We start from the raw sequence: 23,298 nt of genomic DNA, 5'->3' as shown, positions 1-23,298 counted from the left end.
CCGATAATGCGCCGCTCCGCGCTCTCTCTCTCTCTATATTGAGATCCATACGCCTCTCCCTCTCTCTCTCTCCGTTGCGTCTAATTCTATACACGGGCGGAGAATTGCGCGCGACTTTTTCCGGGTGCAAAGAAGACTTTCGGCGTGAGCTCATCGGCGCGTCGGCTCGAAAATAGAATAGGCGCGCGTTTGTTTGCCGCTGCCGAGAGAGCGAGCGAGAGGGAGAGAAAGGGGGAGTGCGCGTGTGTGCCGGAAGTGCGAATATAGCGAGCGAAAAGTATCCGCGTATATAGAGAGGGATAATTGTCTGGGAAGAGAGCGAGAGCGTATAGAAGTCTGAGTAGGCCAATCTATCGGGATTCGGGATAGAGCCGCTGGTGTGCACTTTTCTCTCTTACTCCGATGTGTGTATAACGCGACGGATAAAAGAGGCGGATGAGGAGGAAAGAAGAGGCAGCGGCGATAGTCGATAGCATAGAGTATAGGATAAAGCTGCTGCTCTGCGAGAGGAGAACGAGCGGGAGAGGAAGAGACGAGAGAGAAGCAGCAGCAGCAGCAGCGCAGAAGGGGAGAGTTGACCTTCAACAGCGTCGGGAAAGTCAGGCAGTCACTGACCGACAGACTAACTTAACTGCTCTATCCCCGTCTCTCTTCCTCCCTCTCCTTCTCTCCTCTCCTTCTCTTCTCTCTCTCTCTCTCTCTCTCTCTCTCTCTCTCTCTCTCTCTCTCTCTGCCTCTGCTGCCGCTGCTGCTGCTGCTGCTGCTGCTTCTTCCCGTCTATATACACTCTCTAGTCCGATGCACCGACGTGTATCTCTCCCCTGGACCGTATTCTCGTTTCCCTCCGCTCTCTTTTTGCATTTTATTTCAGAGCCCGCGCGAGAGTCTCCTCTTCTTTTTTCGCGATATATATTCCAACGCTTTTTCGAGCCTACGCCCTGCGCTCGCGCTGCTGAAGAATTTCCTGTTTGTCGCGTCGCATCGAAAAGCTCTTTGTTGGAGGCGATTAATAATATGACCGGAGACGCGTCGCTTGTTCCTCTTTTTTTTCGCCGGTGTCGCGCGCACGCAGACAGGTGACCCCTGTAATGTATGGAGAGAAAGAGAGTCAATATTTTCAATGATGTCACTCGAATTATTGTTTTCGCATGCATAATAGCCGGAGAAGGGGAGAGAGAGAGAGAGAGAGAGGCGCTGCTGCGAATGGGCTCCAAAAATATACTCTCAATGCGAAGCATCTCGCTCCGAGGCGTCCAATTGATTCGCGCTTAATCGCAATCACGGCCGTCGCGTGAATATTCAGATTAGAGCAGGCCGGCGTTGCGTAACCTGCGCGCGAATTCGGGCTCCTCGAAACTCTTTTATTCGGCGAGAATGTGTATATTTCTTTTGTTCCGTGGCTCGAAAACAGACGCAGAAAAAAAATAACGCCCGCGCGCAAGGTCAGGGCTGCAGCGCGCGGGCCCGCATTAACGGTCTGGCTTAAAAGACGGCGCATTGTAAATAGCGCGACGCGGCGCTGCAGCACACACATGCATACGTTGCTGCACTTTCTTCCATCTCTCCAGCGGCGCGAGTACGCGTGTTTAAACTGCGTTCCCTCTCCTCCTCGTCGCGAGAGAGCTCATTCACTTTCTCCGCACTTTCCGCGTCCCTCTCCCTCTCGTTCTCTATCTGTCTGCGATTCCACCAAGCTAGAGCAGTGGGTCTAGGTCTAGGCCCCCCCCCCTCTCTCTCTCTCTCTCTCTCTCACTGAGCGCGCGATTGTGCGCTTGTATGTGTGTGTGTGCGAGCAGCGTATAAACGCGAGCGCGCAAAAATGCGCCGGCGGAGAAACAAAGGAGAGGCGATTGTGCTTAGTCGGGCGGAATTTCAATGCGGAAGTCGGGGAGAGAGAGAGAGAGAGAGAGGTATTTAAAGCGAAAGTAGCTCGCTCTGCGAATTATATTTAGAGGAAGGTGGGGGACACGTGAACTTGTCAAACGAACGTGTGATATATATACGTGTATAAAAGTATACACGAGAGCGAGTTCGCTGCACGGCCGGAAATGAATCATTTGAAATTGTCAATTTTCAAGGCGGCAGAGTCGTGAGCGCCGCCGGAGAGTCCGAATTATGTTTATGCATGAAGGATGTCTCTCTCTCCCTCTCGCGCGAGCGCGTATATAATACACCCGAGCTCGTTATCATCTCTGCGTGACACCATTTTTTTCCCGCAAAGCGCTTCGTTATCTCTCCCTCTCACTTTCGCTCGGCAATTGAATTTCCTCGTACACAACGACACATGCAGCGCCAGCGGCTGGAATAAACAGACGTTCGCTGAGCCAATGATGCGAGAGCTTAAAGCCGCAAGTTCAAACTCACACAAAGAGGCTCTCGCTGTCTCGTGCGCGTACGTGTAAGTAAAGTACCTATACGCGTACATAAAGAGCCCTAACTGGTGCAGCAGCAGCGGCTCCACTCGACATAATAGCCCGTTCGCGCGCAGTCGCGGATGAAGCGGGAGAGAGAGAGAGAGAGAGAGAGAGAGAGAGAGGCGAGAACAAGGAAAAGGAAGAATTGCCGCGGCGAGCGCGGAGAGGGGCAGCGACGGCGGCGGCAGACGGTGGAAGGGACAAGGGGGTGCGAGAGTAGGAGGGACGTGCAGTCGCGCGGAGGGGGGCAGACGGGGTGAATTGCCGGCGACAAGGTCACCGTCTATACTGCTACTGCTACTACTACTACTACTACTACTACTATACTACTCGGGCACTGCTGCAGCGCAGCGATGTTGCTGCTACTTTCATCCGCCGATTTCGCGCTCCCCTCTTTTCTCTTCCTCTTCCTCTTCTGCGCCGCTGCCGCTGCTGCTGCCTCTTCCTCTACGTGTTTCTCTCTCTCTCTCTTTTTTTTCGCGAGGAACGTTTTACGGACGGACGCGGAGATGAGTTTGCATGCCGAGCGCCTCTGCACGCCGTTCTGTATATATTCTCCTCCTTTGTTCCTGATAGCGCGGCCGTTTTTTTTTTACGTGGTGCGCTCTCCTGCGCTCGAGCGTCTGTTACTACTGCGAGGCGGTCCACTTTTTCTCAGAGTTATTATCGCTTCTAAATTTCAACCTGTACGCGTGTGCATATACCGACTGCGACTCCGTTCGAGCGTGTATACGTGCATTTGCAGTTCTCTCTCTCTCTCTCTCTCTCTCTCTCTCGCGCGCGCGTTCGAGTGAGAGCGAGACCTTGAGCCGAGTTTATTCCTCGCTCGAGAATGTATCGAGTAGCTCTGGCGCGCGCGTCCGGATGTGTCCATGCGCTGGTTGAGAACCCCCTTCTCTCTCTTTCTGCTCTCCGTCTTTTCTCGGAAATTCGCAATAGTGCGAGAGGGCACTGCAGCCGTGTGTGCTGCACTTCTGCCGTACGTACGTACGTACATAACATCGTCGCTGTACACACACTACTCTCGCTTTCGCAGGGGCAGAGACCCAGGAAGGACGAAGCAGCAGCAGCGGCAGTGTGCAAAAAGTCAAGACCTTCGCGGATCTCTCTCTCTCTCTCTCTCTCTCTCTCTCTCTCTCTCTCTCTCTCTCTCGTTCCCTCTGGAAGCATATAGCAATCTCTCGCGATGCTCCTTTTCCATTCCCGCGCGCAGCTTTCCCGCCTTCCGTCTTGACGTGCGCGCCGTGTATACTTCTATATAGAGAGACCGGATGCGAGAGGAAAATTTTTCTCGCGAATGCAGTGTATACTCGCGCGTATCTGAGGCTATTCTCGAGCGCGCGGAGCGAGTAAAGCTAATATATGGCGGCGTCATGACTCAATGCTGCGCGAGCTTTTTTTAAAAATGTACACACCGAGAGAGCGCACTTGATCTAGGGCAAGAGGCGCTACCGAGAGGAAGAAAGCGCGAAAAAACACACATAGCGCCGGCTGCCAACTTTTCGTGACCCTGACGCTGATTCCGCCGCTCCTGCTTCCGCGAAGCGTCTCCTTTATTATTCGTTTCGCGAAATAAAAAAGAAGTCAGCCGCGGCGACTTGCGTAACAAGTGCGCTTCGCGTACTTGTACGAAAATAAGAACATTATATCTCGAAGATCGCTATCGTCTCGAGAACGGAGATTATGACACATTACGTACTAATTAGATCGGAGCCTCGTGTTTTTCGAGCGACCGATAAGGCCGGCAACAATTAATAAACACTCGAAAAAGAGATAGAGAGAGAGAGAGAGAGAGAGAGAGAGAACGCGAGACAGCGTGCGCGTTATAAGAAGAGGCAAAAATAGGCGAGACGCCGCGAATTCCACAGGTGCGCGACAAAAATGCGAGGCGGGGAAAAAATAGAGGCGCGACCTCGAGGGAGCGGAGAAACGCCGAGCAAGTTCAGCCAACTCTCGCGCAGAGTCTCTATATATATAGCATACACACCGACCGATCGACAATCGCTTATCGAGGGAAAGTGAAATCGCGAGCGCGGCCGATTTTGCAACGAGCGCTTGACACTGTCTCTCTATCGTTCACCGCTCGAGAATTTATGGCAATATGCCGTGCGTGTAACGATACGCGCGTACACAGGTTCTCCGGGGCCGTTATGTAATTGTCCCGAGCACGTGATGGGCTCCTTTCCGTTGGACATATATTGACAGTCGGAACCGGAAGTAGTTAGAATCTACGTTTGAGCGTATATTTCGCAACGCTCGAACAAAGCCTCCTAATATACACCGCGCATATCCGGAAAGGAATGTCGAAAAGGCCGCGGCGACGGTCGTCCAAAAAAAGAGCGCGAATTTCAAAATCGGACACATCGCGCGCATTTCCATCGTAACAGGTATATAAACGTGAGCGGCGCGCGGAATACGGAACGCGAGCGCGGCGCAGTTATAGAGTGGGGTCTGCCCCGTTACCAAATCGCTATGGCGTAACATTTTGCTTATTCACGTTCGATTATACAATCCGGCACACTTTTACTCGGCGGCGGCTGGCTCGTCGAGTTCGAGTTCTCGGCATTGTGATGTTGCGCGATTAATAATACGAGAACGCCGCCCGCGGGCTCGAGAGCTGGAAACGAGGACGCGCCGCGCGGCCGCTGCCAGGCAGCGACTTTTCCTCGTGAGGTGCGCTGCGGGCTCGATGATTGTTTTTTTTTTCTCCTCTCGGAGAGTGAGAGGCGAGAGGGATTCGCGAGAGATGAATGATCCGCTGTTGCATATGCGATATTATGTATCGGTTTTCTTTTTATACTGCGCGACGTCGATGCGAAGAAGAAACGTATACACTCGACGAAATTAATTAGCCGCGATAACAGAGAGAGAGAGAGAGAGAGACGCGTCTGTGTGTGTGTGTGTGTGCACAGGTTCAAAGACCAGCTATTGAAAATACCGTGTATGAATGTATATAGCGAGCGGGTAAAAAATCGAGGAAGAAAAACGCTAATCGCGTTAACGATGTGAAGCGGAAAAACCAAAGTATTTTATTATACAGCCTTTCCAAGCTGCAAAAGCAAAGAAAATCGCGCACCGGGCCGAGCGTGAGAGACTATCCGAGTAAGAGGAATAAGGAAGGGGAACCGGGTCAGCAGCCGCTCTGCTCTCTCGGTGCTGTACGCGGGCGAATTTTTGCAGTTCGCCAAATTCAATTTGCGCGTTAACCTAATAACCGCACGCATACGAGGAAAGCGAAAGTGCGCGCGAGAGCAGTTTCCAATAATCGAGAAATTCGTCGCGGCCCTGACCACATTTCTTCGCCGATAAATTGTCATAACGATCCCTCGCTCGAGCGCACGAATTAAAAATCGCTTTATCTCCCGACAAAAAAAAAAGGCAACAATGTATAGTACCGCGCGGCAAACATTGTGAAATATACGCATCTGAAGGAAACTCGTGATATGCTGTACACCTCTCTCGAAGGCGTATATTTGCATGCGGCAAACATATTTTCGGCGCTATCGTGGATTTATCGCCGAATGCCGCAACATCGCGGCAGTTTCATAAAATCGCCCGGCGAATCTCGGTCAACGACATTCACCTGTGCGCGCATTAGCGATTCTTTGCGCGGCGGCTCGCGTTTGTTTGAAAATGTTTACGCATATAGGCTGCACCTTCCTTTCACTTGGCATCTTCGAGTGCAAGCCGCGACGACGATGACAATTACGTGCGACGCCGCGGAGAGACAGAAAAATTCTCTGTCCTAATCGAAACGACCTTCGGATCGACTAGGAGTTCTCGTACCGTGACCCACATTTAACTCAGCTATACCCGGCAAAGAGAGGAGCCGCTGACTCTTATCAGAGATACGCACAATAGCCGCGAATAATAATTCGCTATCTAATCTCTGTACACACGTATGTATACAAGGCACGCGCACTCTTTGCGTATATGTGTTCCACCGATTGCGAGGAAAGATCGTCGTCGTGCACTGCGTTATCACGAGTATACGCGGCGTTTTGTATGAAGTCATCGCTTTTCGACGACGATATAGAATGATAATAGACAGAGATTAATCGAGAACAACAGTCTCTACTTACGCGTCGGCGGCTGGCGATAATGCAGGTGCTGGAGATTCGGGCTCTGGTGCAGGTGGTGGTGGTGGGGCGGGCCCATGGAGGTGGGCATGCCGGGGTGGCTCTGCTGGTGGGGCGAGCTCCCCCGATTGTGGGGGTGAGCCTGGTAGTGTCCCGGCGGTGGTCCCTGGTGGGCAGGTTGATGGTGCGCCTGGTGGTGCTGCTGCGGGTGCTGTTGCTGCTGGTGGTGGGGCTGCTGGTGCTGTTGCTGCTGGTGAGGCTGCTGGTGGTGCGGCTGGAACGACGGGGGCAGGAAGCCGCCCGCGCTCCCGTACATGCCCGGACTGTGGCATGCCGACCTGCCCAGCGCTGGATTTTCAATTCGATTTCAGTTATAAACTCACATTTGTCCCTGGCGTAAGGGAGAAAATTTTCAGAGAAACTCCGGATGCTCACCTGCCGTGAGATGAGAATGATGAGAAGCTGCGAGGCTCGACTGCAGCGAGGAGTTTGGGTTGAGCCTGGCTTTGAGTAGGAGATTCGCGTCCTCGTTGCCACCCGACGAAGTGCTGGACTCGACGTCGCTGACTCCGCTGTCGGCTGGACTCGCTGGCAGTGATCCGCTTCCTGCGTCGCCCCAAGCGAAACGTTAACATAAAAAACGACATGTGCACGCTAAAGAATTTCTCTCCTTCACATTATACGATCTCTTTGCGGGCAAAACGTTACTCTACTGCCAATACCTTGGTGTATTATCGTCAGCTCATAATCAATTTTGCGCAAAAAATTCTCGCGTGAAGATCCACACACGAGAGCAAATCGTGTATACGTATACAGCAGAATTCTTTAGCGTGCACGTTTGAAAAACTCGGCGTCGCGCAGAGGTCACATGCAAGCCGCGCGTTATATTATAGACACGCATACCAACACGCAGAGTCGGAGAGCGTTCTGGAGAGGGAGAAAAGAGTTAATAAGCAGCTAGAGGCGAGTAACGCGTTTTCACGGCTGCATAGGCAATTAAACGTATCTTTATGCAAGCTCCCTCGAGCTCGGTCATTGGCTATGCAGTTTCGGCTTTCTCTCTCTCTCTCTCTCTCTCTCTCTCTATCCACCACCCTTCCCACGGTCCAGCTCCCTACTCCCGGATGACCAAGCGAGAGCGTCTCGATTCACATATAACCAGTCCCCGCCAAAGGGTTCAAGCGCGCGCGCGCGATCCATTTCCCTCTTTCCTTTGGTCTTATGCAAAGCTGGCCGCTCTCTGCTGCAGCGCCGACGTTTAATTTGCATGAGTCGCTGTAGATTTGCCGCGCGCGTAAAAAGCTGCAGGAAGAGGAAGGAGCGACTCTTCCCTTTATCTTACACGCGAAAGTCTCTATAACGTACGCGTCGAGATGCGAGGCAGACGCGAAAAAAACTACCCTCGGAGAAAGACAGCTTCCGATATCTCGCCGCGAGAATGAATTATAATACCAGCCGATAAGCGGGCCCGAATGAATGGAGCCACTGAGAATTTTGCAACTTCCTCCCCCTACCTTCAAACGCTATACGTATGCGCTCTTATCACCCGAGACGAATTATTATAACGACGCTCTCTCCGACGTGTATGCGTGATGCACGCGTACGCGCATGTGACCACTAAGACACACGCACACAGGGACACTCGATCAAAGACGCGTACCTGTCGTACTGGTGGTAGGTATGGCGGCAGTGGTGTAGGGCTGTTGGCTGCCGAGGTGGCGGCCGTAGCCATTTTGGAGCAACTGTTGGTGCTGCTGGTGCTGCTGCTGTTGGTGATGCTGCTGCTGCTGCTGATGCTGGGGGTGTGGGTGGTGCTGCGAGAGGATACCGTGGAGCAGCCTGTTGCTCGTGATCGAGCCCGGCTCTGATTTAACGACGGAGGCTAGCGCCAGCGCCTCCTTCTCCGTCGGGTCTCGCTGCACCAGCTCCCTCGCGTCTACTGCAATGAGAAGAAAATTCGGACATTTAATTTATTGCGTTTTACTTTTCGATCTTAAACTACGGGTTTAGGGTGTGTACAGTGCGTGCGTATGAAGCCGCTGCGAAGTCGTGAACCATTAGGAATAATCGCACGAGCGTTGCGCAAAGCTCGTTTCAATTAGCTCGAGGAAACCGTAACGACTCTCTCGGAGAGTTAAAAATACACGCCGCTGTTTACTCTGCGGCACAGGAAATTCGCCGATCTCTTTCCAACCTGTCAATCCCATCATAGACACACAAAGCGCCTTTCAATTTCAGCCGCGTTCTTTTATCGCGCAAACGCACTCTCTCTCTCTCTCTCAATCTCTCACGAGAGACACGCCTCGTAAACCGAGTGATCCTTCAGGCTCTCTTGACAAAAAGCAAACAGCCGAAAAAACATCGCCGCACGAACGAGCGAACAGTGCATCGCAAAAAAAGACACAGCTGCAGATAAAAATACAAGGAGGAATCCGGCGGCGGCGTTCGTGCATACACATTCGCGTTCGCTGCTGCTGCGGAGAGGAAGTGAAAGCCACGGCGCGTCTCTCCTTGACCCACTGCAACGTTTCTACCTTACTTGCTTTCAGTGCGCTCGGCTACAGCGGCGCACAGCCAGTAGTCAGGTTCATTAAGCAATTTCTCGAGAGTATACACGCGCTAGTGCTGAGGAAAAGAAAAGCGCCGCCGCTGCTGCTGCTGCTGCTGCTGCTGTGTCCGATCGATCGTGACAGGCCACAGCAGCAGCAGCAGCAGCAGCAGCAGTAACGGCGCTGTGTAATATAAAATCGCGAGGATTATTCAGCCGTGATGCGGCGCGTGCATACGCTTCGTTTATCGGGATGAATCTTTAAAGTCTCTCGCGAATTAATAGGCGCTCGTTAAAAATGCAGACGAAGATCGATACTCGCGCACGCGTTTATCCGTCATCGACGGGACAACGATGACACGTATGAGCGATAACGAGCGGAAACGCGTCGCGGAATCAAAAGAAAATCGCAAAGGGAAGGCGCTCAAGAGAAGAGAGAAGGAGAGAGAGAGAGAGAGAGAGGACTGAATGAAACATGAAGAGGAAGGGCAACCGCTACGGTCTACCGGAAGAAGTGTATGCGTGTCCGGCGTCGTCGTCGCCGCCGTCGCGTTCGCGCTACATAACAAAGCTACTACTGGCTTCCGTATAATAGCAAGTTGCTTTCTTGCTAACGGACGACGACAATGAAGGCCTGCTGCTGTTATGCTTCTCTCTCTCTCTCTCTCTCCAAGGGTGAGCTCCGCCACGCTAAGGGAAGCTTCCCCTCGGCGGCGTTGTATTTTAAGCTCTCTCTCTCTCTTTCTTCTGCGTTGTATATTCGCGAAATTTTTGCATACATCGATATCATTCCCGCCGCGTATACGCTCCGTCTATAGATTCGCCATCGATACGTATACTTTATTCGCGCGACGAAAAAATTTTTTTCCTACCCCGGCATCAATGATAGATTTTCGTCGTATTCGCGAGAGAGCTCCGGAAACCGCGGCTAAATAAGTAATCAGATATGACGCACAGACACACACACGCCAAAAGCTCGATTTTCACGCATGAATTCGCGCTCATAAAACATTCACACGCATAGCCGCTCGTCGCGCGAACGAGTAAAAAAAGAGAGAGAATAAAAAGGGCGCCGACCATATACGCGTATAACGCGGCTGAGCCATTTAAAGCTAGGAGAGAGAGAGAGAGAGAGAGAGAGAGAGAGAGAGAGAGAGAGAGAGAGAGAGAGAGAGAGAGCGCGCGGGCGAGCATATAGGCGCCGCTGACCTTGCCTGACCTTGATCCTTGCGGGGGAGTAGGAGAAGGCGCGAGCCATCAACTCGTCTAGCCGCATCGACCGCGATGACTCTACGCGGGCGACAACGGCCCCGAAAAATCGAGCTCTCTTTCCTTTCCTCTTCCCATACTATATATACCGCTTATCGGCACCGACTTCCTCCTATGCATCGTCGCGCCGCGCTATCTCAGACCTCGCGCTGCACCTCCAACTTCGAATTTCGACGCGCGTACACAGCGTATACTCGCAACAGCGTCGAGGAAAAAAAGGAGGAGGAGTTATTAAGAATTCGGCGAGCTCGCATAAATCGGCGTCATCGATTCCCGGCACATTCGCACACGCAACACAACCGGCGGCGACGTTATTACGAGGAAGGATTACGAGGCGGCCCGGAGAGCGCGTACGTAAGTAAGGTCAGCTTTTGGCTGGACCGCTCACTTTCTCCTTCTCCTCCTCTCGCTCTCTTCCTTTACAATGAGCGGCAGCGACGAGCGGTACACACACATGTGCGCGTGTATATACACACAGCCGACGCCGGCGATGTACGGTATATTGCGTAACGGTAACGACTCTCTCTTTCTATGTGACATCACTCGCGAGACTTATTCCCGCTCCGCGTGTACCTGCCGTCTTTTTTTTTCCTCTTCTTTTTCATCTTCCGCGCGGCCTTTGTTCTAGCGTTAGATTTTGGATATCGAGCCTTGCGATTATACATGCTGAAATTCCGTTCAGCTAGAGCCGCCGTGGAAAAAGCGAACGTCTACGTGTGCCTCGCGTTCAAAAGCGGGAAAAGACAAAAGTGTGGCGTTTGGAGTCGAACGCGCTAAATTTAATCTCGCGTAATAACGAGAGCGCGAGTAATGAGAGGGCATTATGCGATCGCTTCGGAATTACGCCGATCGTATTGTGCGCGCAAACTGGGACTGCTGTCGTACAGGATCGTCCGGCCCGCTCTGCGGGCTATTTAAAACTTCGTTATGCCGCTGATAAGGCTATTTATTAAGCCTCGAGAAATTTCGTGGCTTCCGTAATACAATCCATCGGGGGACGACGAGCGTTACACAAATACTCGCGGCATTGTCTCCACGTCTCTCTCGCGGATATAATACATTGTCAACGCGCAATTTTCCGCGAACAACAGTTTCGTCCCCTGCGCGACGTATCGTAATTATACGCGCGAAAAATACATTCGCGAATCCAATAACGCTCCCGTGAACTTTCCAATCGGCCGTTGCGCAACGCGAGTGCGCGTCTGATGTGCTTCTGACACTGCTATAATTTTGCGCAATCGTATTATATACACACAGCACATTCGGCGACGCACAAAGTGTACAACACACATAGACGGAAGTGAATTTTCGAAAGAGAGAGCACAGCAAGGCAAGGCGATCTATTCGAAATGTTCGCTATTTCCAAAGCCGGAAATTTCGATAGAACGGAAGAGCTCGAATACGGTATACAGCGCGGAAGCACAGGCGAGCGCGGTCCACTTTCCTACGCTACTACTCCCGTGTGCTAGAGTTGCTCGCGAATGAAATCAAGTGTACACCTATACGGCCGCTCTCCGTGCGTGTAAACATCGATCCGCCCTACTTTTGCGACGCATTTTCAATTTATTCTTTTTTTAATAAAAAAAAGGCGAAGGAGAGTAACGAGAAAAAGTTTCCCCCGCGCGAGGATAATCCTTGACGGAAGAAAGCGAGGCACGGGAAAACGGGCCCCGTACAGCACGGCCGACGTAACAGTTGCCCGTGACCCATTTTCTGCCGCCGCTCTCCGTTTTTCTTCTCGGTTTTACCTCGCGCTCGCGCGAATTCGTTACACCTCGCTTATGCAAATCCGAAGTGAGCCAAACTACGCTCTCTCGGCGTTCGTTATTGTTACGCCTGTACTCATCGCTCGCCGAAGAGAGAGAGAGAGAGAGAGAGAGAGAGAGAGAGAGAGAGAGAGAGAGAGAGAGAGAGAAAAGAAACCGAGAAAACGGAAAGTGGCTCACGGTGCAGGCATTTTATTGCACGATTTACGGCATCTTCAGAGAGAGCCTTTTCACTTCCTCGCTAGATTTCCCCTTCCGAGCAAACATAGGAGTGCGTATAAATACACGCCGGGACTTTTCGCAACAATAATCGCGCGCGAGGCAAGTTGGCCGCGGGGTCGCTGCCCGGTTTACGGATTTGTCGGCCGAGGTCCTCCCCCCCCCCCCCTCTCTCTCTCTCTCTCTCTCTCTCTTTCTTGGATCTATAGGCTGCAGCCTATGCACTATTCGCGAACGTGCGCGCGAGCGGCTATACTTGCACCGCCGCTGAGGGAAGAGCCGAGAGTGGGCAGGTATAGAGCGGAGAGCGCGAAAGGTGTCAAGGATGAAGAGCGCGTCAACGTAACGAGATTATGCGATTGAGCGAGAGACGCCGCGAGCCAACTTCATCTCTTTCTCTCATTATGAGCGTTAGTACAGTACACGGCGTATAAGAGTCGCGCGAAATCGAGTTCGCGGAGTAGCAGCAGCGGCGGAATAACTTTCACGCAAACCGGTGAAAAGTTTCCAAAGGAAAGTTCCGCCCGAGTCGCGAAACTTAGGCGCCTAATCAATGAGCCACTTCCTCTCTCTCTCTCTCTCTCTCTAATTGTTGATCTCAATTTTCACTTGGCGCGCGCGCTCTTGCGAAAAATCACGACTGCTTACTTATGTACGCGCGCGGGATCGTAATATCGAAGAGAAGTATCCATCCATCCTCTCCGCGAGCGTGTGTGTGTGTGTGTCGCGTCTAGCTGGTGGTAGTGCGGCGCGAGCGCGCGACTAGCCAAGTCGACAACACGCTTTACTATGTAGGTCAGGGCTGCTGCATTCAACGAGCGCACTGCTCTTCCTCTATGCACCAGCCGCCGCCGCACGAGCACCTATCACCTTCATCGATCAACGCCGCCGCCGACACACTCGCGCGCGTTCTCTTTTTGCCCGATCCCTTTTGCAAGTCTATAGCTGTATACGTACACGTACTTTTCGCCGCCGGCTCGCGGCGAATTACGAATTCCGGGAGACGCTTTAGGCAACACATGTTACGCGAGCCGTGTACTAGTTCCGCGTGTGTACGAGAAAATGCGATGCCCTGAAAAATCGAAATCGAGCAAAGAGCGCTTGGCCCTGACACGGGGCTGCTGCTGCTGCTGGCATTCGAGAGTGAAAGCTCTCTAGTTATCTAGGCGATGGGTTGCGACCCGCGCACGTTTATATCTCTCGGGTGGAGAAGTAGGTGAGCTAAGCTCTCTGAGCTACTTGGGGGTGTAACGTATAGGTGTGGACTTGCGCATCTCATTACGAGCGATGATTTGAATACTTCAAAACCCTGTGCAGTATACTGTGTATACGCCCGATCATTTCCTGCTCTGATTTACAGCTTAGAGCAATATTCGCTGCGGTGACCAACTAAGCGCAGTAAACTTTACGGCCGGCCTCTCTTTCTCTCCTTCGGGAAAACAATAAGAAAAACCGAAAAGTCAGCCGAACGGAAGTAAAAGCGAGAAAGCCACTGGTTGAGGCGCGCGCGCGCCTATCATAAATTTATACGCTCCCTGGCAGCCCATCAATTACGCGCAGTGTACCTGCGAGCAGGTCCGAAAATTCCCGGAGAAAAGGGAAAAAGGTAGCTTTTGCGGAGACGAGGGCGCAGGTAGGACGCCGCGCCGACACGCTTCTCCGGTTTACGGGGTCAAGGCTAAGCTTTTTCCTATAGCACATCTTTCTTTTTCCCAGCTATACGCGGAGAGCGCGCGGATTCTTTTCTGTAAAATCGAGCGACTTTTCTCTCCGTTATCGATGAATCTCTCGTCGTGCACCTTTTTTACGCTGAATTACGCACACCGCCGTGTACACAAAGGAAAGCGTGCGCCTCTCGGAAAAGCTCCAGCAGAGACCGAGCGCGCCCTCTGACGCTACCGAAAAAAAGGGTTCGGTAATTAGGGTCACTGGGTTAAGATGCAACACTCGAGAGCAGCAGCGCCTTCGGCATTGTGTATACATCCACACTCGCTTGTAAATCACGGGGCATTTAAAAGAAAGCACGCGCCGACTCTTCGAGTCGCTCCTCGTTTTTTTTTTGTCATCGGCGCCGTTGTCTCCTGACAAAGCGCGCGGGAGGCGGAAGAGAAGAATGAGAAGTGAAAGCGAGAGCGGAAAAGTCAGTGTCGCACGGTAGCAGCACAGCCGTACGGGGCGCCCCTGCTGCGTGTGCTCCTACTTTCACTCCCTCGCGCCTCTCTCTCTCTCTCTCTCTCTCTCTCTCTCTCTCTCTCTCTCTAGACGGTGTAGTAAAGGGGATGCCACTTGATCGCCGCGTAAATAGAGATATGCAAGAAGGTTGTGTTTTTGTTTGTAACAATTATTCACTCCCGTAGCGGGCCTTGAGTGTGTACACAGCGTGCATCGGTGCGTCTCGGACTTATTTGAATATTGATGAGTTTTCGTAACGCTCGATCGGTATTCCCCTTCTCGAGCTTTCCGCCGATTCCGATCGTCGGCGAATATCGTCGCAGCCGTCATAAACAAGCGGCGGCGTAACCCTCTTCCTCCCACGTCTACTTTCTCCTTGTGCGTTAAATACACACACACACACAGACGCATAAAAAGCCGCCGCCGCCGCCGGTCAACAGCGAGCTCGACCTTCGCGCGAGCAAGAGTAAGCGCGCGCTTGCGTAATATTTTTATCGGCCCGAATTCGCGCACGCACACAGAGAGAGAGAGAGAGAGAGAGAGAGAGAGAGAGAGCCGAGACAAGCGACGATTAGACGCGTTCTCGCGCGAGTCTGCGTGTGTTGACACGAGATCTTATCCGCGCCGACTGCTTAACGTCGTCGCCGCCGCTATTCGCTCCTCCCACTCGCGCTACCCCCTCGGTTAAAAGTGGATTGGCGAAAAAATTCGGCGGAGAGGGACCTTGACTCTTTAAATTTCTGACCTATTGATTCGCCTCCTACTTTTTCCTCCTCGCGGCTAATTAGCTCGAGTAAATACACAGCGCCGTGCGATGCGAGCGAGTCTCTGGTATACGCACAACGAGGGGGGAAAAAATTGATTCGCCAGCGAGATAAAAGAGAGAAAGACGCAGGTTCGTTACCCAATTTCACGAATTAATTCGCGCGAGAACATCATATCGTGTGTGTGTGTGTGTGTGTATGTCTATAAGAGTCGCGCGCATTAGCATATTAATGTTGTGTGCAACGGCGGATAGCGGTGCTGTACCCACACTCTCGCTTTCGGCGGCCACCGATGAGATTCGCGAGAGCTGTGTACAGCGGCATATAACGTGGCATTATGCGGCCCAGTTAAATCAGCGCAAATAAACGCGCCGGCTCGCATAATACGACTGATAAGGGGCCCGCCGCTGGCCAAAATTGACAGCGGTACGCCGATAACCCGCGGGAAGGAGTGTACACACACAGCCGCTCTCTCTCTCTTTCGATGGACGATAACAAGCGGCGGCGAGAGGGCTCGGTGCGCCCGCACCTACGCATCGCTTTGTATGGAGAACGCGAGGATGTACACGACGAGAAAAGAACGCATGAACAAGAATCATCGTCGAGGCTCGCGCGACTCACGGTATCGTCTGATGAGGTTCTTCTTGTAGGGCTTGGTGCCGGGCGGCCTGGTCCTGATCTTGCCATCCTTGAGCTTGCCGTGGCTGCAGCTCGAGTCGTCCGAGTCCTCGGAGCAGGTCCGGTCGTCCACCTCGCGCTCCTCCGTCGACGAGAGGCTGGCGTTGGTCCGCCTGGAGTTGTTTCGCCGGTGGCTCGCCTCGAGCTCCTCGAGCTCGTCGTCGCCGTGCTCGTGCTCGCTCGAGTTGGCCAGCGACTCCTCCTCGTCGGCATCTTTGTGGCGGTGATGCCGGGGCAGTTCCGAGTAGTCGCTGCCCACTCGCACGCTGAGATCGAGCGGCTGCTCTTCGAGCATCTTCGGGGAGGGTCGAGCTCGCGCGGGGTCAGTCCTGTCACACTCTCTGTTGTTGTTGTTGTTGTTGTTGCTATCGTCGTTCTCTCTCCGGTTGTTGCGCGGACTAGTCGCGATCCTTCATCTCGGAGCCACACTCTCACATCTCGGTTCCTCTGTTTCCCGCTGCACTTGTTCGCGTAAACACACTTTGCACGCACCGTATACTCTATCGGGGGGAGGGAAAGAAACTGTCACTGCATCATGGGTGTCCAGAATCCACAGATATTAATAGAAGGGCGACGAAAGCTCCGGGGAGTCGATGAGATTCAAAGTTTCGCGGGCAAATCGAATCGAGTCGCTCTCTCTCTCTCTCTCTCTCACTCTCTCAGTGTTTAGCGGCGCGCGGAAGGCCTACGGGCGACGCTCGCCGGTGGCACACTGACTGACTCGAAACCGGACTAGCCCGCTAGTCCAGGCGCGCGCGCGAGAGAGTCTTTCTGTCTTTCTCTCGCTCCAGACACGCCGCCGAGTAGCGACGGCGCGGCGCTGTCTTCCCTCTCTCTAACCGCGCGCAGGCTGCCGGTGCAAGTATTCGCGCGTATACATATATATATACACACAGAGAGCGCGCGGCGGAGCGCTTCGGCCGAACTCGGCAAGACTCGGCGGCGGCGGCGGCGGCGGCGGTGGCGGCGGGACGAGCTCGCGACTGTGTGCACGTCCGTGTGTCTTAAAGAGCCTACCGCAACACCGGGAGGAACCGAGTGCGCGAGAGAAGCAGATAAGTCGCGAGATTCGCGGCGGGTATATATTCTTGACTGCTTGATTTAGCGGCCGCCGATGTGTTTCTGGGAGGAAGTTCCTCGGCCGGAATCCTCCTCCTCCTCCTCCTCCTCCTCCTCCTCCTCCTCCTCTTCTTCTTCTTCGTCCTCGGTGCGGGGGTTATTATATTGATTTCGGCGAGTTTTTTTCCCGCGCGTTGGCGGAAAAACCGAGCCCGAACGTTCTCGACGCCGAATTTGTCGATAATTTACGATAAGTCTGCCGAGTCCAACAAACTCGCGAGGAATGACCAATAAAGGCGCACGAGCAATTCGCGAGTCGCGTCGATTAGCGAGATCTTCGTGAGAGAGTTTTAGGCTAGTCGCTCGATCTCGAGAGTGTCGGAAACGTAAGAAAGGCAAAAAAGGATAAAGCAGCAGCAGCAGCAGCAGCAGCTCGACCTGCTCCAAACCGAGCGATTTCTAAAGCGAGTAATCTTTGGCGCGCTGTAATCGACGTTCACTTCCGCCGCGCTCCTCTGTGCAGCGGATGACCCGATTTTAGCCCGGTAGCTCTTTATTTCGCCGCGACTGCAGTGTATTACACACTCGCGTGAGCCTCTCTTTCTGGCGAAAAAAAGTAGCTATTATATGCGGTACATTTCGACGGGCGAAATCCGATACGCGGCTCGCTCGCCTAGAGAGTTTGTGTGCATTATCCGATGCTTGGCTCCCGATAATCAGCTGTTATTAAGTGAAAGTGCGCAGAATTGAATAATATTAAACATAATGAACGCCTTGGAAAACAACAACGGATTTAGCTCGGCTTATTAGCGCAGGAGCTTGGACAGGCATTTTTCAATTAAAATAACATTCTCGGAGGCGGGAAATTCAAAATTTCAGCGAGGGGGGAATTTCGAAAGAATCAAAGGAAGAGAGTGTGCAATTGAGGCATTAGCCGGCGATTCAGGCCGAGACTAACGCGCACACTTTTCCTCGGCTCGCGCACGTTTCTCTCCGCGGTTAGGTGCTCGCTTTTCCTTTTCCCCTTTCATCTTCGTTCGGTAAAAACCGATGCGCCGCGGCGCCGTTCGCGCTGTGTACAGCTCTTTGTGCCCTACTGCAGGACATCTTTTTACACGCAGGCCGCTGGCATATCCGAATGTAGGCCAGCGAGACTCGCATTTTCTAGCTACTCCTCTAATACTCAAGGCACAAATAAAGAATTTCGCGCTATCGGTGCAATCGATAGCCCAGTCAAGGCTTCAGGTATTCGCGAAATCTCGAAGAATTTTCAAGCGTCGCGCGCGTGACGAGGAAAACGAGGCTGCGGAGAGGCATCGCTGCGCGCAGAGAAGAGGCGAGGCACAAGCCAAACCAGCAGCAGCAGCAGCAGCAGCAGCAGCAGAAGCATCAGAAGAGGACGACGACGACTCGCGCGCGCGCGCGCGAGTATAGAAGCCGAAGGAAGAAAAAGAAGGAAAAAAGGCATCGGCTAGCAGCAGTCTCTCTCTCTTTCTCCTTCTCTCTCACGTGGGACACGCCGTGTAGGAATACACATCCTCCCTCCTCGGAGCAGCCTAGCGTGTAGGTACGCCGCGCTCGCGACTTTCCAAGGACACCCGTTGCACCGAGAGTGAGCGAACGGACGAGCGAGAGAAAGAGATAGAGATAGAGAGAGAGAGAGACGAAGAAGAAGAGCTCAAAAAAGCCCTATGGGGAAGAACGCGAACGTTCTCTCTCTCTCTCTCTCTCTCTCTCTCTCTCTCTCTCTCTCTCTCTCTCCGCTCCTCGCGCCTACTGCACTTGCAGCGCGCGTCGAGTAGGAGAACGCTCTCCGAGAACCGGAAAGATTCCCTCGATCCGCTACGTATGGCTTCCAAGGTTCGCTCGCTCGCGCGAAAGAGAGATTCTCACACACACCTCCGACGACTCGCGCGAACTATAATGCAGCGTATACTCTGACATCCTCGTATACTACGAGAGAGTTTAAACGCGGCGGGTTGAAGGTCGGGCGACGGACGATTTTTTCCCATTTTTTCTCCTTCTTCTTCTTTGCCCGAAAACGCGAGCTTGCAAGCACAAACTTCCGCGCCCGCCCGCTTGAGTCACGTAATATCAAAGGAGTTGCGTATTATTGTACACGAGCCGCACGTGCGCTCGATCGATTGAAATCCGCACGTTTGATTACGTCTGTGTCTTTGTAAAGCTCTTTCCCCCGAACTTTGAACCCGCGTGTACGCGCTCGTTGCAAACTGCAAACCCGGAGCGATTCGATATTCTCGACGTTTCCGAAAAGCCTCTCTTCGGCGCAGCCAAAACAACGGACCGCGGGATTTAGCAAAAAACAGGTTCTGCGTGCAGCGCGCGTCATTTCGAGCTCTTTCTCGCAGTGCGTGCGTGTGCGTGCGCTCGAAAAGGGGGGTAGAACACGACGACGAGGAGTAAAAAAGCACGAAGAGCGAGAGAGAGAGAGAGAGAGAGAGAGTGAGTTGGGACATTCAATACCAAAGTCGGCTTCGAGGCGAAAGGTCGTAGTCCTCGGGCGGAGCACGTGTAAGCATTCCTAGTCCTACGTAAGGTTATTCGCTGCTGCGCTGTCGCGACGTCTCTTTCCTCCTCTCCTTTATACTCTCGAGTCTGCGGATGCACGTATGCGTGCGCGAGTGTGTGTGCGTTATACGCGCGGCTGCGAAGCGGATGATATCATTTTCAAAACGTGTCACACTTGCAGCTCTCGAGATACGGCCGGCTGCAGTTTCTCGCCTCCTGGAAGAGGAAGGTGCTTTAACCTCAAATCTGCATTTTTCTTTCCTCCTCCTGCCGTCCCGCGATTATACATCCGATACGTTGCAGCGCGCGTGCAACTCTACGCCGAGCGAATAAATATTTACGCGCGAACGGATTATTCTTTTTTTTTCCTCCTATGCGCCTAAGTATACGGAAAATTCGAGAAAGCGATTCCGCTCTTCGGAAGCGAGAATGAAAAAATCGAGGATTGATATCTCGAAAGCGCGCGTAACATAACGTGCGGGGAGGGAGGAGATGTGGCGTATAATAAGCGCACGCAAGGCTGGCCGCTATGTGAGTTACGGCCGGCTGCATGTGCATCGTTGGCTCTATACTCGCGCGACGGCAGCGACGGCGGCGACGACGACGACGACGACGACGACGGAGACGAAGACGACGCGAGGAGGAGGCGAGTCGGAAAGGGGAAGTCGACGCGAGAGTCGTTCTCGCGCGCGCGCGCGGAGCGGGAGGAGGAGGAAGAGAGGGATAGAGCGCCGCGAGGGGTGCAGGAGACGGACGCGGACGACGGGAGGTGCAGCGAACTCTCTCAAGGCCTAACCCCCTCTACTCTGTACCGCCAGCCGACTGACCTCTCCCCCTTTACTTCTCTCTGCACGCACGCGATTGTGTCTGTGCGCAGCGCTTATGCCGTGCGCGTGCGTCTGTCTGTCTGTGTGGGTATAGCTGCGGAGCACGAGAGACGAGAAACTCCGCGAGTGTGTGGCGATGAGAATCGACGGAGTTGCTCGTTTCTTTATGTTGAAAGTGAGAGAGAGAGAGAGAGAGAGAGAGAGAGAGAGAGAGAGAGGATTTTTTGATCTTTCGGGCTTTAGTAAGACGCAGGATTTTCCTCAAAGCGATTTATTACACATAGCCATACCCGCGGGAAGCATCGCACTTTCCTCATCGTTACGCGGATCTCTTGTTTTTCTTCTCGTAATATAGGCGCCGCGCCGCGAGAGCCGAATCTATTAATAACCGGCTCTCGGTTATTTTCGCCCGCGAAAATAATGAAATAGAGAGAGAGAGAGAGAGATCGATGCACGTTCGAGCTCGCAAAAATCGAAGAGTCAATATTACAGAGAGACGCTTCCTACCTGTTTGCGCTCGCGCCTCCATTCTTTCGAATTCCTGAGATATCGGGCGGCGTTTGCGCTCGGATTAATCGATCGTTTACCCCGCTGAGACGAAAATCGGCCGCGAAAATCGAGCTACATCGATGAGAGAGACGGTACAAGTAGGAGCGCATTAGCACACGTACGCACACAGTGCAGTAGCGAGCGTCGACCTATTTTTAAAGCGCGGAGCAGGCAGAAAAAGCATCCGCGAGTAGGGGAAGAAGAGAAAAAGGAGACTGAGCTGCGAGCGAGCGAGCGCATAGCGCCGAGTGGGCGAAGAATGCGATTCTCTCTCCGTTGCGGCCGAGAGAGCGGAGACAAGGAACGGTCGTCGAAGGAATTAAGAGAAGACGCTGCCGCTCTGTATACCTCGTTTCGCGATCGAGCAAAGAGCGGCGCGAGTTTTTTTCTCAGCTATAATTCTGTACTCTAATCACGGATTTTCGATCGACGACAGCTTCCCTCTCCGAGTTTCTTTACGCTTACCTTGCGCGAGAAACATTATTTTTACGCGCGCGAGAGATAAAGCTCGTGCGCGCGCGTCTATTTCAGAGAAACTATATTTACGTATGCTCGCGCAGATTACGCACCTATACATCCGAAGCGACTTAATCGCGCGGCCGATAAAAGAGCCATATCTGAACGAGGCGCCGTCCGAACGTGTTTGCCCCAAAACAGCGGCTTTTCACTCTTTCTCTCTCTCTCGTCGGCGAAAAAATACACTATAACTCGTATCTCGGATCAGAGAGAGAGAGAGAGAGAGAGTTACGTGAGCCCAGATGCGCGCAAGCCTTCGCGGATGTTATCGTTTGCGCTTATCAGCCGCGGGCCGATATTTCGATGCGGCGAAATCGGCAAATGTTCGCTGCAGAGAAATGCGCGAAAAAAATAACACCAGCGCGGCTCGTAGAAACTTGGGATTTTTTCGCGCATCGAAAGCAGCGGCAGATCTCGCTCAATAGGCTAACGAGGTCAGCCAAAGAAAGTAAATGGCGAGTGAAAGAGAAAAATCGCGCGCGAAAAAGAGAGCAGCGAGCGCTCTGCGCGCTTCCTTAGACAGGAAAATAATACCGCGCCCGATTTTTCCTCTCTTTTATTGTTATTGACGCACGCACACGCTGCAGAGAGGAATAGATATACGATAGACGTAGAAGAGCTGCACGTAGTCGGCGCGCAGCTCTCGGTATATACGCACGTCAACACGTGCAGGCTAGCCCTGGCCTAAATAGACGACGCAACGCCGCGCGCGAGCGCTACGACCGCGCTCTATACGACTCCTCGAGTCGCTTTTCGCTCGTTAGAGCTGCAGCGCTTGCTGCATCCACTGCACTCTACTATACGCGCGTTTCGGACTGCACATACAGATCCGCGCAGGAGAATTGCTCCAGCCGAGCATGTGTACCTATACACGCGAGCATACTTTTATGGCAATAGCCGCCGAGAGGAGATCGCAATTACCCCTGGCTACTTGCACTTTCGTTTTATTTAGCGCGCATTTCTGCAATCGGCGACTCTCGCTTGCCGCAATCGTCCCATACCGCGAGATTTTCTCGAATGTGCCGTAAGAGTTTACAGCGTATATGCGAGAAAAAAAAAACAACAAATATTTCTGCGAGTAGAGATGTAGGTACAGGCGTCGACGTCGACACAAAGTAGAGCGCGATGCACCTGTTTCGCGCGGCGACGCCTCGCGCGGGTAAGAGCCGCTGCAGCGGAACAGTGAAAACAGCCGCGCTGCTGCTTTTTACCTTAAAAATATTCCGCGAGCGTTTCTTTGAAGAAGAAACCGCACCTGACAATAACTCAGCGAGCCTCTTGATGGATAGCGAGCTCTGGGTTTCTACTCGCTTTTTTTCGTGGATTTTTGCGTGCGATGCGCGCTTCTTTGTATCATATCGCATAGTGCGATCGCTTGTACTTTACGTAACGGTAGCGGGGGACATTTCGTTCCTCGAGACTTCACTTTCTTCTTTATCTGCAGTGTATACATACATATATATACGCATACTTGGAAAGTCAGTCTTCGCTCCACTTCGAGGCTTTTCTCGTAATTCGTATACATTTTCCTCAACGATATCGCGCATTAAATGCTTGTCATTATATTCCCGCTGACGAGCATTTCCGGCGCTGCACGCGCTAATTACGATAGGTTTTCCACGATTTCAAGGTGAAACGATAATTACATCGGCGGAGATTTCGCCGCGAGAAAGAGATCCCGAAGGAAAATGAGTGAAATCCATCTCGAAAATCACCGGTTCGCTCTTTTTGCCCCTCTAGCTCAGCGCGATACCATTTCGGAAAATTCATGCGCGTCATTTCCTTTGTGTCGTCGCGCAGGTGCAACGATCACTCCGCGCGGCGGAAAATAAAGTCGCGCCTTCCCCATCTCTCTCACACACACATACTCGGCGTCATGTAGGTGTATACCCGTTCGTCGGAAAAGTAG

The 23,298-nt window shown here is 52.8% G+C and overlaps 1 protein-coding gene across 4 annotated transcripts in view; it reads right to left on the bottom strand.

Moving 5' to 3' along the window:
- Positions 1 to 23,298, bottom strand: part of LOC100122824 (ecdysone-induced protein 74EF) — a 74,942-nt gene that overhangs the window by 4,640 nt on the left and 47,004 nt on the right. For 3 of the 4 annotated variants that reach the window (XM_008214365.4, XM_008214364.4, XM_008214363.4), the window contains exons 5-7: positions 8,154 to 8,432; positions 6,929 to 7,099; positions 6,497 to 6,841 (exon numbers count right to left, since the gene is read on the bottom strand). In XM_008214365.4, the coding sequence (XP_008212587.1) occupies positions 6,497 to 6,841; positions 6,929 to 7,099; positions 8,154 to 8,432 (795 nt within the window). Of the gene's footprint in view, positions 1 to 6,496; positions 6,842 to 6,928; positions 7,100 to 8,153; positions 8,433 to 15,852; positions 16,747 to 23,298 lie in introns of those variants that run through there. The other variant, XM_008214366.4, reaches the window with a different exon arrangement.

This window comes from Nasonia vitripennis, chromosome 2 (genome assembly GCF_009193385.2).
Source record: "Nasonia vitripennis strain AsymCx chromosome 2, Nvit_psr_1.1, whole genome shotgun sequence".
Classification (NCBI taxonomy): Eukaryota; Metazoa; Arthropoda; class Insecta; order Hymenoptera; family Pteromalidae; genus Nasonia; species Nasonia vitripennis.
Note: the sequence above shows the minus strand (reverse complement) of the source record. Positions and strands in the feature narration are given on the sequence as shown.